General features: G+C 47.2%; 1 protein-coding gene across 3 annotated transcripts in view; it reads right to left on the bottom strand.

The window, feature by feature from the left end:
* The window catches only part of LOC128786526 (phosphofurin acidic cluster sorting protein 1-like), a 53,403-nt gene that overhangs the window by 9,037 nt on the left and 28,626 nt on the right, over positions 1-15,740 (bottom strand). For all 3 annotated transcript variants that reach the window (XM_053939838.1, XM_053939837.1, XM_053939839.1), the window contains exons 2-9: positions 10,161-10,248; positions 5,920-6,009; positions 5,487-5,612; positions 5,130-5,292; positions 4,891-4,982; positions 2,891-2,971; positions 2,058-2,117; positions 1,267-1,418 (exon numbers count right to left, since the gene is read on the bottom strand). In XM_053939838.1, coding sequence (XP_053795813.1) covers positions 1,267-1,418; positions 2,058-2,117; positions 2,891-2,971; positions 4,891-4,982; positions 5,130-5,292; positions 5,487-5,612; positions 5,920-6,009; positions 10,161-10,248 — 852 coding nt within the window. The remainder of the gene's footprint in view (positions 1-1,266; positions 1,419-2,057; positions 2,118-2,890; positions 2,972-4,890; positions 4,983-5,129; positions 5,293-5,486; positions 5,613-5,919; positions 6,010-10,160; positions 10,249-15,740) is intronic.

A 15,740-nucleotide genomic window follows, 5' to 3' on the forward strand; every position in this document is an offset into this window, starting at 1 on the left:
TGTAAGGATAGGCACTAGCACAAACCAGCACTCACTCTGGAATGCTGTTCCAGTGATCAGATGTTTGCATGTAGGCACTTGCAGAACCAGGGTGGAGGTCTGTCTTTACATTTAAATACTCTCAATAGACTTTTCTTACAGTTTCACATAGTCTATATACATAAACCACTACCTGACCACAGAAAGACCTTCCTTTTTCTCCTACAGCACCCTTGTCTCCTTTGATGAGAGACCATGTTAAACTCCTTTTGGAATCCAAGCAGATCACTTAAGCAGCTTGCCCATGTGCTTGCTGTCACCTTCACAATAACTTGTGGGTTTGTGGAAAACACAACTTCTATCATATTCCTGATTTTTCCCAAGTGGCCTATGGGTTCCAGAATCCAGCAGATTTAATTTCAGTTTCCCTGTGGCAAACCATGCCTGCTACTCATGCTAAGTACCTTCAGTGGGGATACCAACCAAATAATAATTTTATATATATATATTATTTTACATGGTAGGGGGGTCAGCACTAGATGATCTTTCAGGTCCCTTCCAACCCAGGCTCTTCTATGATCCTATGATTCTCTATATAAAACTATAGAAACAACAACGCCAAGTAAGCTTGGCTTGACTATAAGAAATTCAGTGCACTATGTCGCAGTCAAGTAGAAAGACAATAAAAGACAACCTTTTCACAAAAAGACAGCACAAAAGCACAAGAGCCATGAGCAGAGAGGCCAGGTGAACATAGATCACATGGGAGCAAAGCCTGGTTTCCCTGCATGATCCACTGGAGACCCCTGTGCTAAGTCAGCAGTTCTTGGCAGAGCAAGTCACCAGTGCCTGGGGAATGGCATGAGGAACAGTGCTGCTGGTCACATCTCCACACAGGGTGGGAACACAGCATGCACATCTCACAAGGACTGGTCCAAGCAGTCACAAAGGGCTCAAAGACAGGCATGCTTCAGTGTGGAGAGCGCAAAGAACACCAGGAGTGTTGGCAGAAAGATAGGAGAGCTGGGAACAGCTGGGGCTTAGATCAAATAGGGCTCTACCAGCAGTGTCAGATGCTGGGCTGGCAGAAAAATGAGACTAAATGTGAAGGAAGTCAGATCTAATGGGCAGTTTTAAGTGAGGAGCCAGTGGTGCCAATAGCAGATGGCAATGGGAGTGGAGACAAGACAATGCCTGCATTAACCCAAGCAACAGAAGGGTGTTGGAGAGCATTTCTCCAGGTCCCATAGGCTGTGCTGTTGGCCAGGGACTCCCTGCAACCCTTACCTTAGGGTGGGCTTGGGTGTGCTGTGTACACTCTCATTGTCCTCCATCTCTGGGCCACTATCACTGTTGTTGCACTCTTCCAGGCTGTCATAGAGCAAGCCCAGATCTTCCTCCACCTCCTGGGTCTGGTCTACAGGGTCAGAGTCCAGGACCTGTGGGACCAAGCCCAGAGAGCAGTGAAAAGACACGGAGTTCCCTGCATCCCACAACAGGCATGTACAAGCTGCCTGTCAGTCATGAGGACCACCATGACACTGTTTCCACCTCAGGGAGGCAAATCCAGGCTGTGGAAGAATCCAGTGACATTGTCATTGGGGCAAAGAAAGATGCCATGAGCATGATATCCAAAGGAGTCTCAGACACCTATCACACTTACTGGCAGTCAGGACACCTGGGAGGACCTTCACTGGCTGTGCTACACACTTAGCCTGGGCTGTCAGGCAAGAGAAGCAATCCATAGGCTGATGTTAGCCTGCAGTCAATCTAACTGGACAGGACTGCCCTTGCAATGCCAGCTCCTGGTGCAGTCAGTCCATGACAGCACCCTTCTTCCCTGGGCACCTTCCCCCAATAGGAAGGTGCTTTTTGATTTGAGCACAAGGCTCAGAGCTGCTTTCTTGAGGAAGAAGGCTTTGGAAAAGCCATGTCCTAGTCTCCGCCATGTCTCACACCATCTTTGGCACATGCCTGAGCTCATGAGCCTTGTGGTCCCAGTGTGTGGGAACCTGCACTCTGACACCCACACATCTGCAGGAGACATTACCAGATGGGGCAGCTTTTCTGTTTCTTACCTCTTCTGTCACTCTGAACCTCCTCAGCAAAGCCACAAATTTCTGCTTGAAGTTTGGTTGCTGAAACAAAAGAAGGGAAGAATAAAAGATCAACAAAACTATCAAACCACCTTCCAAGCTAACATACAGGCCATGGTTATTCCCTCTAACATGCTGTCCAGATATCCAAGGTCAGCTATGATTGCTCTCTCTCTCTTTAAATTTGCTGTAGGACTTAGACTACCTCTGTACTCCACAAGAAGCCATGGTCTGGTCATGAGGGAGGATGTAACGACTCATACTTTCTCTGCTACAGGCTGGAACAGCACTTCATTTAAATCCTGTCTCTCCTCAGACCCCCTGGTTGAACAATACTGCCTTCAAGCAAGAAAAAATAGGGAACAAACTCAGGAAGAAGGTGGCCAGGGATCTGCAGGGCTGAAGTCAACAGGGATGAGAAGTTTGGAGAGCAAGGGTCTGGCAGAGCAGCTCCTCCCTTCTGCAGACATGCAGAGGAGCTGCTAATAGTTCAGCTTTCCTTGTGCCTACCTTCCCCTTCCTCAGGAAAGGAAAGAGACCATGTGACAGCAGCAAGTCAAAACTGTTGCACACAGATCACCACTGATACAAAGCCCAGCTGAACACAGTACAGACAATGACCTAGGATACAGCTCTGAGCAACAACCTAGCTCATTAATGGCAAGAGTTTTGCTTCTTCTCAGAGCCAAGGGCTCTCTTCCCTCCTCTGCACCAGTGACAGCATCTCCCCTTCCCAACACCCCTCACTGCCTTCAGAGAGGGGAGAAAGTGAATCCCCTCCATCCCTTTGATCATGTTGTAAATGCTGATGTTACTCTGGTGATTGATGTGGTTCGGCTCATTTTCCTCCTGGCCTTCTTGGTTTTCCTCAAGTCATCCTCTTCATCAAACAGATCCTGCAGGCAAAAAGTCACAGTACATTAGAACAACTAAATTCATGGAGCAGCACCTCCTAAAATTTTCCCAACCCACATTTGCCCTTCATTTTGAAAAGCTTTGATCCATTCTGCTCCCAAAGTCTTGTCTTTTTCTGCTACCTCTCTCTATGGAGCTCCTTCTCTCTCCTTAGCACTGTTCCCCTTCAGACCTTCTTTCCCAGCACTTCTGTCCCCAGGCCCCTCCAGAGAAGAATGTATCAGCAAGATTAAGAGGAGACGCAGCCTCCTCAGGACCTGTGTGTTGTTCTCCTGCTCTCCCCTCTCCAGAGTTAGCTCAGAGAGCAGTGAACATGAATCACAAAAAAAACCATTTTTTCCATTTTTAACAATATGCACAAGTCTCTGACTTGGGCCCCTGCTGTATTAACCCAGCATGATGGGACAGGTAATCTGGAGGACCCTTGTGAGAGAAATTATAATGTCTTGAACAAATGGCCATTTGCAAAAGCAGCATGATAGCTTTGCTGAGGCCCAGCAAACCAAAGGGGAGGAGGAGGAGAATTTTCGGATGTGTGGTGGAGAAGCCTCTGATCTGCATAAGAACAGCCTAGGTGCAGAGGGGTGAGCACCCATCACCAGAGACTGACCGTGACAAACCAACTTTAGTTTAGCAACAAGCTGGGTTTTGAGCCAGATAAAGGAAGAGGCCACAAGAAGCAGATCCTGTTGGCTAGGATAATGCTTTTCATCAGACCAATATCCTCCATTACACAACTGGCTCAGGTGTAAAACTTCCTACCCCATCACCCCCTCCCTTAGGCCTGAAGGTATTCATCCCTTCTGATGGGGTTTAACTGGCTCAAGTACACTGAAGTGAGAGAGAGCTCTCACGACTTATCAAAAGACCACCCTCCCCGCCCAAGCACCTGCAGACTCACTTCTGAGGCCTTTCACCCTAGGACTGCACCTAATCCACAGTGTTGCACCAGATCCACAGAGTTACATTGGACAATGTAAAAGTCCCCACTCCAGCGGAGGTACCTGGGCATTCCCACCTAAACCTGAATGCATATTAACTATTGAACTCACTGTTTCAGGCTTCCCCCATCAAGACTATGACCATTACTTCAACTAAGCAATAATCAATCTCAATCCACAGCTGGTGATATCTTTTCTGTCCACTATCTACTCTTATTGTTTCTTTACCTCTCTTTCTTTCTTTTTCTGTTATATTTTCTTAAGTGGTATCTTTTATACTGTTGTATTACTCTAGGTAATAATAACCAAAATGGCCACATACCTCCTTTCCATTGCAACCAAGTTGTTCTGAAATAAACCTGCCATATAGATATATATTTATAAACACTGGTCATCCAGTGTTGTTTCACTCTAATCTGCCCCAATAACCTCAGTTATCCTCAGACCATAACAACCCTGAATAGGGATTTGTCCCTGTTTTTTATCAGCACGCTTTCCATGCCCTTGAGTACAGGCACCACAACAAGAGCACAGCAAACAGCAGTGACACATCTCATCACAGGGCTGGGATGGGTCTGCCACCCCTGACCATTTTCAGAACTACTTCTTCCTAAAATCCCTGTTCTGTCTCAGACAGTGATGAGTCTCTGACCTGTTATCACAGGGAGAAAGGAGAAAACCATGGTGCAAGAAGGAGAGGGCTCAGCAGGGGTTTTCTGCTGCAGACCAGACAGCTCCAGAGACAGACAGATTAGACCTATGCCTCTCCAAAGTCCCTTGCCTCACCACTGCTGTCAAAGTTCTTTTTGCTGTGAGGTATTACGTCTCTCAGCCCTCTGAAACAATGCCAAATGTTTACAAGGGGATGAGAGGGCTCAGGGTGATCAAGAACCTCAATGCCTGACTTTTGCCCCAGAAACAGGGCCAGGACATAAAGCAACTTGCCAGGCCTCCCTTACCTGACCCTGCACAGCATCATCACTGGCTTCCTGCTCTGAGGAGAAGCTGTCATCCTCTTCTTCAGAATAGTTATCAATGTCTGGGGAGCGATCTGAAAGCGGACAATGCAAATGCTCCAGCTAAGCACGATGCCTGTCATGGCTCCAGTGAAAGGACTGGCATCGCTGGCAGTGCTGGGGGACACACTCCGTTACCTGTGCCCCAAATGTTTGCCTGCAGGTCTGAGCACTTAACGCACCTGAAGCTTTGATTTTAGGACCTGAGGGGACGTTCCCGTCCTCATGGTCGATGGGCTGACTGGACAGAGAGTAGATGCTGATTTCAGCCACTCGAATGTTCACATCCTTCATGTTGCTGTGGAGGCCCAGAAGTTGCCCGCCATCTGTCGGGTGCTGCATGACCTAGACAGATAGACAGACAAGCTCCCTGATAGGGTGACACAATGGCAGCCTGCAGCCCACCCTCTCTATATTATAGCCAGCCAACGAGCCAGAACACTCACAGCAATGAGACCCTGCCTGCCAGCCCAGTTCCCTGCCCAGTGCTGGCACAGGAAGGCCATGTGGGACTCCCCTCTGTTCCCAGCACACTGTACCTCAGCCATGTTAATGATTCCCACTGCCAGGGTCTTGTAGCCCAGGATGGTGCGGTTCTTGTATCTCTTCCTCCGCTGCAGCATGATCTGTAGCTTGTTGCCATCTCTCTTGAGGAAGTGTGGGTACTGGGAAAGGGAAGCACAGAAGATGGCAGCATAAGGTATACACACAGGTAGAAAACTCTGCTTCAATGCTGATGTACAACAGGATCTGACCTGCTGAGCTTTGAGATGCCCCTCAAAGGCCATCTGCACCTATCCATCATCCTCCAAATCCCAATGCCCAGCAAAACAATCCCTGGAGCAATGGAGCAGCTGGCCAACCACAGTAGGCCCCTCCCCAGAGACTGTGCCTTTCACACTTAGCCCTAAGGTTGTGCTTGCTGAAAAATGCCAGGTAAGGAAGCCCAGGGGACCAGGAAACACCAGGTACCTGCAGTGAGAAGGTCAGCTCCAGCTCAGTCTCCATCAGGCCCCCAGGCGGGAGGATGTATTCATTTGACCTCAGGACTCGCTTTGAACCCTACAACAAGATTGACAGACAAACACAGCTCAACCACAGACTCCACTGCATCACACACACAAGACAGTGGTGTTCACAGTCCACAAGGAAAGAGAGAATCCCTTGACTCTGTTCTGTTCCACCTTGCAGAGCCATCTTTCACATGCCTTCCAACTCTTTGCAAAAGCCTGCAGTATCCCCTGAGCTGCCAGAGGCCCCTTCTCCTTGCCCACCTGCCAGGGAGCACCTGCTCTTCACAAGCCTGCTCTGCTTAATCTGGCTCTCTGCACCTGGAGTGCCACTCCCATGCTGTGGAGGGACACTCCTGGAGCCAGAGGGAGCCATGCAGGGCAAGGAAAGGGTCCCAACACACTGCCTGGCCAGGAAAGGGACAGGTCCTGGAGACATCTGTCCCCCAAGCAGGCAGGCCTAGTGCAGATCCCTGTCTAAATACAGTTGGCAGGATGGCTCTGCTGGGACTAAGTCAGGATGTGCAGGAGAACAGGGACCCCCCTGCTTGCTCAGCTTATGTCTCAGAAAACACTATCCTAGTCTTTTCCTCAGGCAACAGTCTTTATCTCTCTACATATAGAAATGTTTTTTACCAGAAGGGTATAGTAATGGAGGCACTCCAATCATGTTCCCACTCCAACTCTTTACCTCTGCCTTATCTCTACCATCTCTATGTCTTGGTTTCTGATACAGACCCTGAATGACTTAGGGGCAGAAAAATGCTGTCTGCATGCACCAGGTCCTCTTGGCTGCAGGGTGGCACAACCCACAGATCCTCCCAAAAGCTGTCTGCAGTGCTGTTCCCAGAGACCGTGTCAGGAGCAAGGCTTTCCTGCAAAAGGTCTTCCTAAAATGGAAGAGAGGAGGTGGAGCTCATCCATCCTTCACCATCTGTGAGCCTTCCTGGCCAAGTACACACTGACCCTTCCTGAACTCTTCTCTGATAACAGATGATAGGCAGTCACAGCGACCATTTACTTTAGCACATTCACCATTTGCTCTTTGTTGCAGAGAAATGATCCACCAAAGATTCATTCTTTCATCAAAACACAAGTAAAAATGCAATTACTCTTCCTGAAGATGCAGATATTTGTGGGGAAGGACTTATGGTGAAGAAAAGGTGAGGATATCCTGAGTGGTGTGTCCAGGAAGTGATGGTTTCATAAACACCGCTGTCCTGTGCCTTACTGTCATTTACCACTATGGAAGTTACATGCCCAGCCTCAATCCTAGGTGAATTCAAACCCTCAGTGCAATGCCAGTGCACAACCATGTGGAATTGCAAGGACTGGAACAAAGGCTGCTTCATTATCATAGTGCATGGACAAGGACATAGAAATACTGAAGATTCTCCATCCTGTGAGAAATTCAAACCTCAACTGGACATGGCACTGAGCACCTGATGTAGCTCATCTGTTCTGTAACTTGAATAATGTCAGACAAGACCAATTTCTCTGTAGAACAGTTGAGTAGCCCTATGAATACTACAGAAAAACTTAATATCAGACTGTTACAGTGAAAATCATGGATGACAAAGAGTGTCAAGGAAGAGAAAAGCAATAGGGACAAGCGGTGATCACAGGTTTTTGCTTCCTAAGAACTGAAAACACAAAGGAGCTTTCACTACAATAGACAGGTACATGATGCCCATGTCTGGTTTGCAAGGGACAATCCCAAATTTCAGTTATAAATCTGTCCTGATTGGTCTGGTTTATAAGAGGGTTGAGGTTAGAGAAGCATACTACATCTGGAAAATGAGAGAGAACTAATGCAAGTACTGGACTAGATAATTTCATAGACATGAAAATACCCTTGACAGTGGTATTTTCAGATGAAGGAGCAGATAGCAGCACATGGCACCCTTTGAAGCTGTCTTTTAAGACCAGAAGAGCACTGTGAGAAAAAGATCAGGAGTTCTGGACAGGTTACACTGTCCTTTGGGTCATGCACATTTTTTAAGCAAACTGTCTCCAGCACTGGAGCTATTGCCTAGGTGGCAGCCCCATTCAGGCAGGGTCAGAGTTTTATTTCCTTGCAATCTGCCTTTCAGAGCAGCAACTTCCTGACCCTAACAGAACTACTACTAAAGTGAGAGAAATATAGTTCTCCTTTCCTCTAGTCCCCAGCTTCCCCCTTGGGAATTTGCAGTTCCTTTATAAATTATGTGCATCAGCTGTTTCCATCCAAAAGATGGAATGCTCACTGGAAAGCCTTCAAACAGTTTCTTACTAGTGTGACTCATCTGTTACCTAGGAGAGGAGCAGGAGGAATGGATCCATCTGAGGCCACTCTGTAGGCACGCTGTGCTGAAGCTGCCTACAGCCTCCATCTGCCTTCCAGCAGTCCCAAACCCTGCCAAGGCAGCTGGTCAGGCAGGTGGAAAGCAGCCTAGAGAGGCACACAAACTCAGCCCACTGCCACAAGGAATGCTGAGCCAGAGGGTAATGTGGGCAAAAGCATTCTCCTTGTTTTCTTCAGCTTTGCAGGAAGACTATATCAGCATGCAGCCACAGCTATGTGGCCACACAGAGAGGAGGTAACCATGTTTAAATTAAATCCCTGGATGCAGCCTCCATTCCCTCACAGGAAAAGAAGACCTGCAGCAAGAAGGCCCTGTGACTTCAAACTGCTGAGGCCTATTCATTTCTTTTGCCATCAAGATGCAAGATTGGCCTGTGGCAGGGATGGGGGTGGTCTGCTTGAAAGAGCTGTGCAGTCTCTTCCACAGTCCCACATTTGCAGCGTGAGGGCTGTACCTGAGCACATGCACACTCAACACATGTCAGACCCAGCATAACTGGGCTGCACAAGAACCCAAGGTTCCCCAGTGCAGAGAAACACATTCAGCTTGGGCTGACCATGCAGGAGAAAAGTCAGGGACCACCCCAGCCCTCCCAGTCAAGTAGGACCCACAGCTCCCAGCTGGCTGCCAGCCCCCTAGTCCTGTGCTGCTGTCAGCTGTGGCCCAGCCTGGATTGCTTCATTTTCAAGGGCCAGCCAGGCAGCTCTCTGCTGCTCAGGTTGGTTCCTTGCTAAAGCCTGCACCAAAGGGGTATGGGTCTCAGGGCTTTCAGCTCTCCTGAATGACACATACACACAGTGATGGAAAGGCCAGCAAAGTGTGACACTGACCAATAATTTGTAGACCACAGCCTCCTCCTACTGTTCTCACTCTCTCTCCCAGGTTTCATACATTTTGCTTTCAGTTTCTGTGTGAGTGAATCAGGTCTGCCATGAAGGCAAACTCCAGCTCCCAGAGCTCTACTAATATTGCAGCTTCCAGCATTAATCCAGGATTTAGATCCTAATGTGTGCGACACAAAGAGCTCTGTGGGAGCACAAAGCTGCTGAGCTGACGGCCCACGGTGCTTTCAATGGGATCAGCTGATTTCGTGCCAGCTGACAAGAACGAAGGAAGGACACCAGCACCCTAGCTGGGTCAGGGAAGTTGTGGCCAGGACAGCATACTCAAGATGCATTTTGTTTCCATGCTGTCCTTTGGCAGGTGGAAAGGATGTGCCTGCACCCCCAGGAACACATCTCTCCACCACAAGCAGCAGAGAGGGTGGAGGGATCGCACATATCAGGATGGCGGCAAATTCCTGTCCCCGTGGTGACAAAGACCCTCTCCCCTCCCTTCTGCCTGGTTAGAGGCACCAGGTCTAGCAGGGATGCACAGGGAAAGGGAAGGGCTATTAGAGATCAGACAAATATGAGCAGAACATTATGCACAGAGACCCTGAACCCTTGTATCCTTCCCTTCCCACCCTTCACTCCCCAGGGAGTGATCTGGATGGAAGCCACTGCTGGAAACCATCCAGTACTGACTCTCTCTTAAAGGGTAGGGAACAGTGGGATGACAAACTCCATACAGCACTTTGAGAGGAGGGCCTTGGCAGAGGCAGGCAGGGAGGCATGACAGATTCTGTCCCATTGTCTAACCAAATTCATTCCCCATACAAGCCAGCACCAGGTATCTTGCCGCTGTCCCTGGGGCATCATTTCCACCTGCCTGAGAGCCAAAATCTCCCTGAGCATGCTGACTGAGACAGAGGGGTTGGTTGGCAGTAGGCAAGGGACATGCAGACCAGCACTTCACAGACAGCACAAGGATGGGCTTGGCTTGCTGCCATCAGGCAGCAGCAAGGAGAGGAGCCTACCTGAATCTTCACAGCGATAAGCACAGAGCTCAGCTCTTTGTCCAGCTCTTTAAGCACCGTGAGTTTCTTCAGGCGCAGACTGCAGAGCCTGTAAGACAGAGAGAATGGGACACATTCAGGCACCACCATCCCTGGGGCCCTGCCACATGGTACCCAGTGCTCGGAAAGCAGCCTGGATGCTTGGCCCAGCCGCAGGCACAAGCTTGGCCTAGGAACGCTGGCATTCACGCGCAACCGAGACAGCCCATCGGGGAAAAAAGGAAAGAAGGAAAATTAACAGAGCTAAAGCAGGCTTAAGGGATTAGCATGCAACAGGAAGTCCAACAGCAGGCCATGTGGTAAAGAGATCCCTTCCCAAGCAGGGCTGTTGCCAGCTCTGCTTAAATCTACCTTGGCCACAGCACTGTTTATTTATAAACTAAAGCACTTAAATCCACTCTTATCCTGGACTTAATTAAGGCAAATATTCCCATGCAGACATCACAACTCAGCTCTTCTCTTGCACGATACCACACAGAGCTGACTTGGGAAGCAGCCCCACAGGAGGCTTCATGCAACTTCAGCCACCCTGACAAGCTCAAATCCTGGGGACTCAGCATGGTAAGTGGCACTTCCAGGAAAAAGCTAGGAAGGATCCTGAAGCTAAGTGAGAAGAGCTACTTTTGCTGCTTGAAGGAACAGTCAGTGCCAGTGAGACAGCCAACTACTCCAATATCCTGCCTAGGAGCCTGCAGCAGGACTCCCCCCATAGAGACTATTTGCAAGGAACTCTGTGTCAGGGAGCAAAGCCAGATATGGCTTTACCAGCAGTAAGAGCACACTCATGTTTTGCAAGTTACCCTCTGTGCTCCATAGCTGCATTGCTGCAGACTCTGGTTCCCAGGACTTCTGTGGATATCAGCATGCTGGACCTGAGAGTCAGGCCACCCTCCCTGGAGAACAGATTTGGCTATTACCAGATACCTTTCTGTCTGACACATTGTGCTCTCTGAAGGCCTGCTTTATTTATTTTTAAAGGAAAAAACCTGCTCTTGCTATGGTGATGTACAGCAGCAGTGTAGAACAATCCCAGAGATGGAGTGACAGTAAAAAGGGAAGGACAGAGCCAAACTGCAGGATAGGTTTAGAGCTTAGCAAGCACTCACCTCCTATCATGTCTCTGTCCTCCCTTCTAAAATACTTTTAGCTTGTGCAGAAGGTTTCCTGGACTGTGACTGCAACCCTGCTGCTCCGCCCTTCATGTTCTGGTCCCTCCCGATAGAGACCAGAAGTCAGGAAGCTGGGTGTGCAGGGAAGCTCTGCACACTTGTTTGCCAGATGGCTGCATTATTTCAGCCAAAACCCAGAGCACAGACCCTAAGCTCTTGTACTCTGTGCACTCCAGCACTACAATAAGTGATCCCATCTCTGTCCACCCTTCCCCTCTGAGCCTCTGCTTGTAGGAAGGGAGAAACCTTATTACCTGAAGCAGGTTTCTTCCTCCCCAGAAATACTTAGGCATGGTTATGGGGTGAGCTGAGGAGAGCATGGCCAAAGACAAAGAGGCACCCCTCAGGCAGGGAGGGGGGGGACTGAGTTCTCACCAGAAAAAGGGGTACAGAAACTCCATCAGATGTACTGAAGGAAAGCTTGCAAACAGGCTAAGCTTAGCTAACAACCACCACTGACCAGTGCTAATTGTGACTGTCACTAGACAAGCCATTGAGAGAAATGAGGCTTGAACATGTTAAGACAAGGACAGCACATCTACTCAAACTCTCCTTGCAGCACTAATTTAGTCACCTAGTTACCTGCATGGAAAAGTTCTCTCTTAAAGACTAAAACTTATATATAAGGATACTCAGTCTTAATTGGAGGATGTGGAAAGGTCTTAATTCTCCCCGGCAGTCGGTGTATAAACACACTCCTTATCAAAAACTAATTCACTCATTAGCTCTTCATGCTCCTCTCTGAGGCAGTACCTGGTCTTTTTTCCAGGGGAAGAATGAATGCCTACTGTCAGCTCTGCCTACTTGGGCAGCTTTTTGATCTCTGGTACGACACTCTTCTCTTTCTATCCCTCTCCAGCTTTCAAGATCTATTTTACACAGTGAGAGACGCTGTAGTCTGTCCCATGTCCTTTCCATAGGACGTGCCAGAAGGTGATTCCTTCCTTCCACCCTCTGCTCTTCCTCCCTGCAGCACTCAAAGACATAAGGTACTCAAAGATATAGCTTTCATTCTGCAGCTCCAACCCTTCTCAAAACAGTGCTTTCTAAAATACCACAACCCTTCCCACAGGAATTAACATGCATGTTCTAGAGTCTGAAAGTACTTGCAGCACAAGAGCACACGATTTTTAAGCAGCTTGGCTGTCCCTGATGATCCTCTTTTGATCTGTTACTTAACCAATCCCTGCATCACCCAGATTTATATCAGTGCTGAGTGATCAGTGCCAGTCCAGGGTAGGACAGGGTCTCACACAAATCTCTGCAGATATCTACAGGACAGGATCAATCCACAGTGGTCAGATGCTGCTCTGAACATTTCAGCCAAATCCCATGGCAACTACCCCATGGTTTTGTCCAGAACTGATCACAGTGTGATCCTTGAAAATCACTTTTTGGTAGACAAATTATAAATCTGGATTTACTTACTCCTGTAATTAAACACAAGTAACAACTGTTCTTGAGCTATGGAACTGCTGTAGGGACTTCTGCTATAGTGAGTTGTGGTAAATATGTCTGTGTAACATTCTGATAGCAACAATGACTGACAGCAACAGGGAAAATGAACTCCACCAGGGCAGTCTGCCAGCCTCCTGGAACAGTACTCCTACACTGATTTACTGGTCATTTACTGGGGAGAGGTACTCACTGTTCCCCAGTATTACCTTAAAAAATGCTGCCTTCTTTCCCTCACTAAATGACAGATTTGGAGCTTTTGCTCTGAAGTTTGATTGAAACATTTATGCTTTCACCAAGCTGGCCTGTAGTTAGCTTGAAAAGGAAAGCTCTTACAACACGCTTTTTGTGAAATTCACTGCCAGCAGCAAAGCACTGCCTCCAGCGGCTGTTTGCAAGAGCATCCAATCAAGAGATCACAGGGGACACACAGTGGCTTATTTTTGTTAAGGAAGCTTTCCTGTCTGACCATCCAGGACCTCAGGTAACTGTACTAATTCTAACAAACTGAATATTTCTTCTCCAAGGGATAGATACTCTGCCCTGCTGATGTGAAGAATCCCCATTCTTTCCATAACCTTCCTGCTGTCTGACACACCCCAAAAACATATCAGAAGTCCATAGAGATGTTAATTCATTTCTCCTCTTCCCAGAACGCTGCATGTTCCAAGGCCACTAATCCTGCTCCCTGTGCACTTGTCCTTGCTAAGAGTTGTTCTGCTTCTACTGCTTTTACCTGGCTCACCAGAGTGTCCTTCCAGGTAGGAGAACAAAATATCTGCAAAAAGAACTAGATTTGGGTAATATAAGAGAACATCAGTTAAATCAGTCTGTGATTTACTTGAAATGTGCATCATACAGGTGATATTCTCCATCGGAGAACCATAGAATTGTTAAGGTTGGAAAAGACCTCTAAGATCATCAAACCATTAACAAAGCACGACCATGTTCACCACTAACCTTGTAACCCATTTACACGTGGAGTGCCTCATCTGCTTGTTTTCTGAATACTTCCAGGGTGGTGATTCCACCACTTCTCCACCCTTTCAGTGAAGAACTGTTTCCTAATACCCAGCCTAAACCTACTCTGGTGCAACTTGAGGCTGTTTCCTCTTGTCCTGTCACTTGTTACCTGGGAAAACAGACAAACCTCCGACCTCCCTTTCAGGGAGTTGTAGAGAGCTATAAGGGCATCCTGAGTCTCCTTTTCTCCAAGCCAAACAGCCCCAGGTCCCTCAAGCATTCCTCATAAACTTAATTCTCTAGACCCTTCACTAACTCCGGACACACTCCAGTACCTCAGTGTCTTTTGTGTGGCCCAAAACTGAACACAGTATTCAAAGTGCAGCTTCAAATCATCAGGCAGAGGTGTGAGACCTGCTGAATTCAAGGTGCCACATCCCTTTAAGATGATGTTATCTGCCATTAGGAGGATCAGCTCATACCTATGTATGTACATGACCCATTGTGGCAACAGAGCTTGGGTTGCATGCTGTCTCTACAGTATTTCCACTGCACATGGAACATGGACTGTTATGGGATGTCCCAGGACAAAGAAGCAGCTTTCTCCAATATTGTTGCTGCTGCTGCTGACAGTGATTTACTACAGGCTGGTCTTCCCAATGAAACTGAATCAAGCTGATGGAATAATATACGACTGGTTTGTGGTGCAGTCACAATTTCTGCATTATCACTCCACTATCTTTACTTCATGTACATACAGACTAGAGGGATTTGTATAATCTGGGAGCCCAAGAGAAGGAGCAGACACCATTTTATTGCTTTTAAAGCTTGTTCCCTCTCTGGGCTCTGTGTGACAAGTTTTATGTTTTCATTATTGGTTGCCTCTGTCAAAGGCTTAGTCAATTCCCCTAACCCAGGAAACCAAGCCGATGGAATCCCACGATTCTGAAAAATCCTCATATGAAAGGATATGCTTTTTAAAAGCAGACATGGGAGCTTAATTATGGTCTCTGTTCTTCCTGGGTCTATCATTCACTATCCCTTCCTCAAAATAAATCCTAAACATTTTAACTTTGATACAGCTGAAGTCTAGCCAGAGCTGCACTGTGTCCCCATTTTTTGCCAGAGCAATATAGAGATGTATAGGATCTATTTTACAAGCATTCTTATCATTATTTGTTATACCAAATCATGTACATATTATACAAGAACCAATTTACCCAATTTAATATTTTTATTGCAGTGCAGTAAAAGCGCCAAAATTCTCTGTAGATTCAATGGACCTAATCCTCAGCACAGCAAGAGGACATTAAAGCATTTTTTTTTCTACTTCTTTTTTTTTTTTCAATAACAAAAGGTAGTTTTTTGCTTTCCTTTTCACTGAAGGTGCAATATAAAGCATTATGCAACAATTCCTGCTTGGGCAGTACTCTGCATAACTTCCTGCTTGAAGAAAATGAAAGTGTTCCCCAAGTTAAAAAAACTAATATTGTTTTGAAAAGCAATAAGGTTTTCTGCTGCTGACTGTGCCACTAAACTGGGTCACAGATGGTGCCCTCCATGTATGAACAGAACTAATAAAATCTTAAGAACAACTACAACAGTCCTCCTCATTCTGGAGGAAGTCTTCAAATATTATTTGTATGTTTACCACCCTCTTACCTATATAAATGTACATGTATAAAAATATGCTTTTAGAATTTTTTTCAAAAGTATATATATTATTATAAGCAAGTACTAATCCAAATAAAATCTCATCCAAATAACAAAGCAGTGTTTCAGCTGATGTGCAACATCTGGAGAATCTGCTCTTAGTGTGGTGCCCACTGCAGCTGGAACAAGCCAGGGGAAAATCCCAGTGTGCATCCAGAGTCACTGCCCAACCCCGCTCTGTGACTCAGCCTCAGAGCCAGTCCTTATCCCCGAGTTAAGGGTCAAGCCCATGAAATGCTCT

This window comes from Vidua chalybeata, chromosome 3, assembly GCF_026979565.1.
Source record: "Vidua chalybeata isolate OUT-0048 chromosome 3, bVidCha1 merged haplotype, whole genome shotgun sequence".
NCBI lineage: Eukaryota > Metazoa > Chordata > Aves > Passeriformes > Viduidae > Vidua > Vidua chalybeata.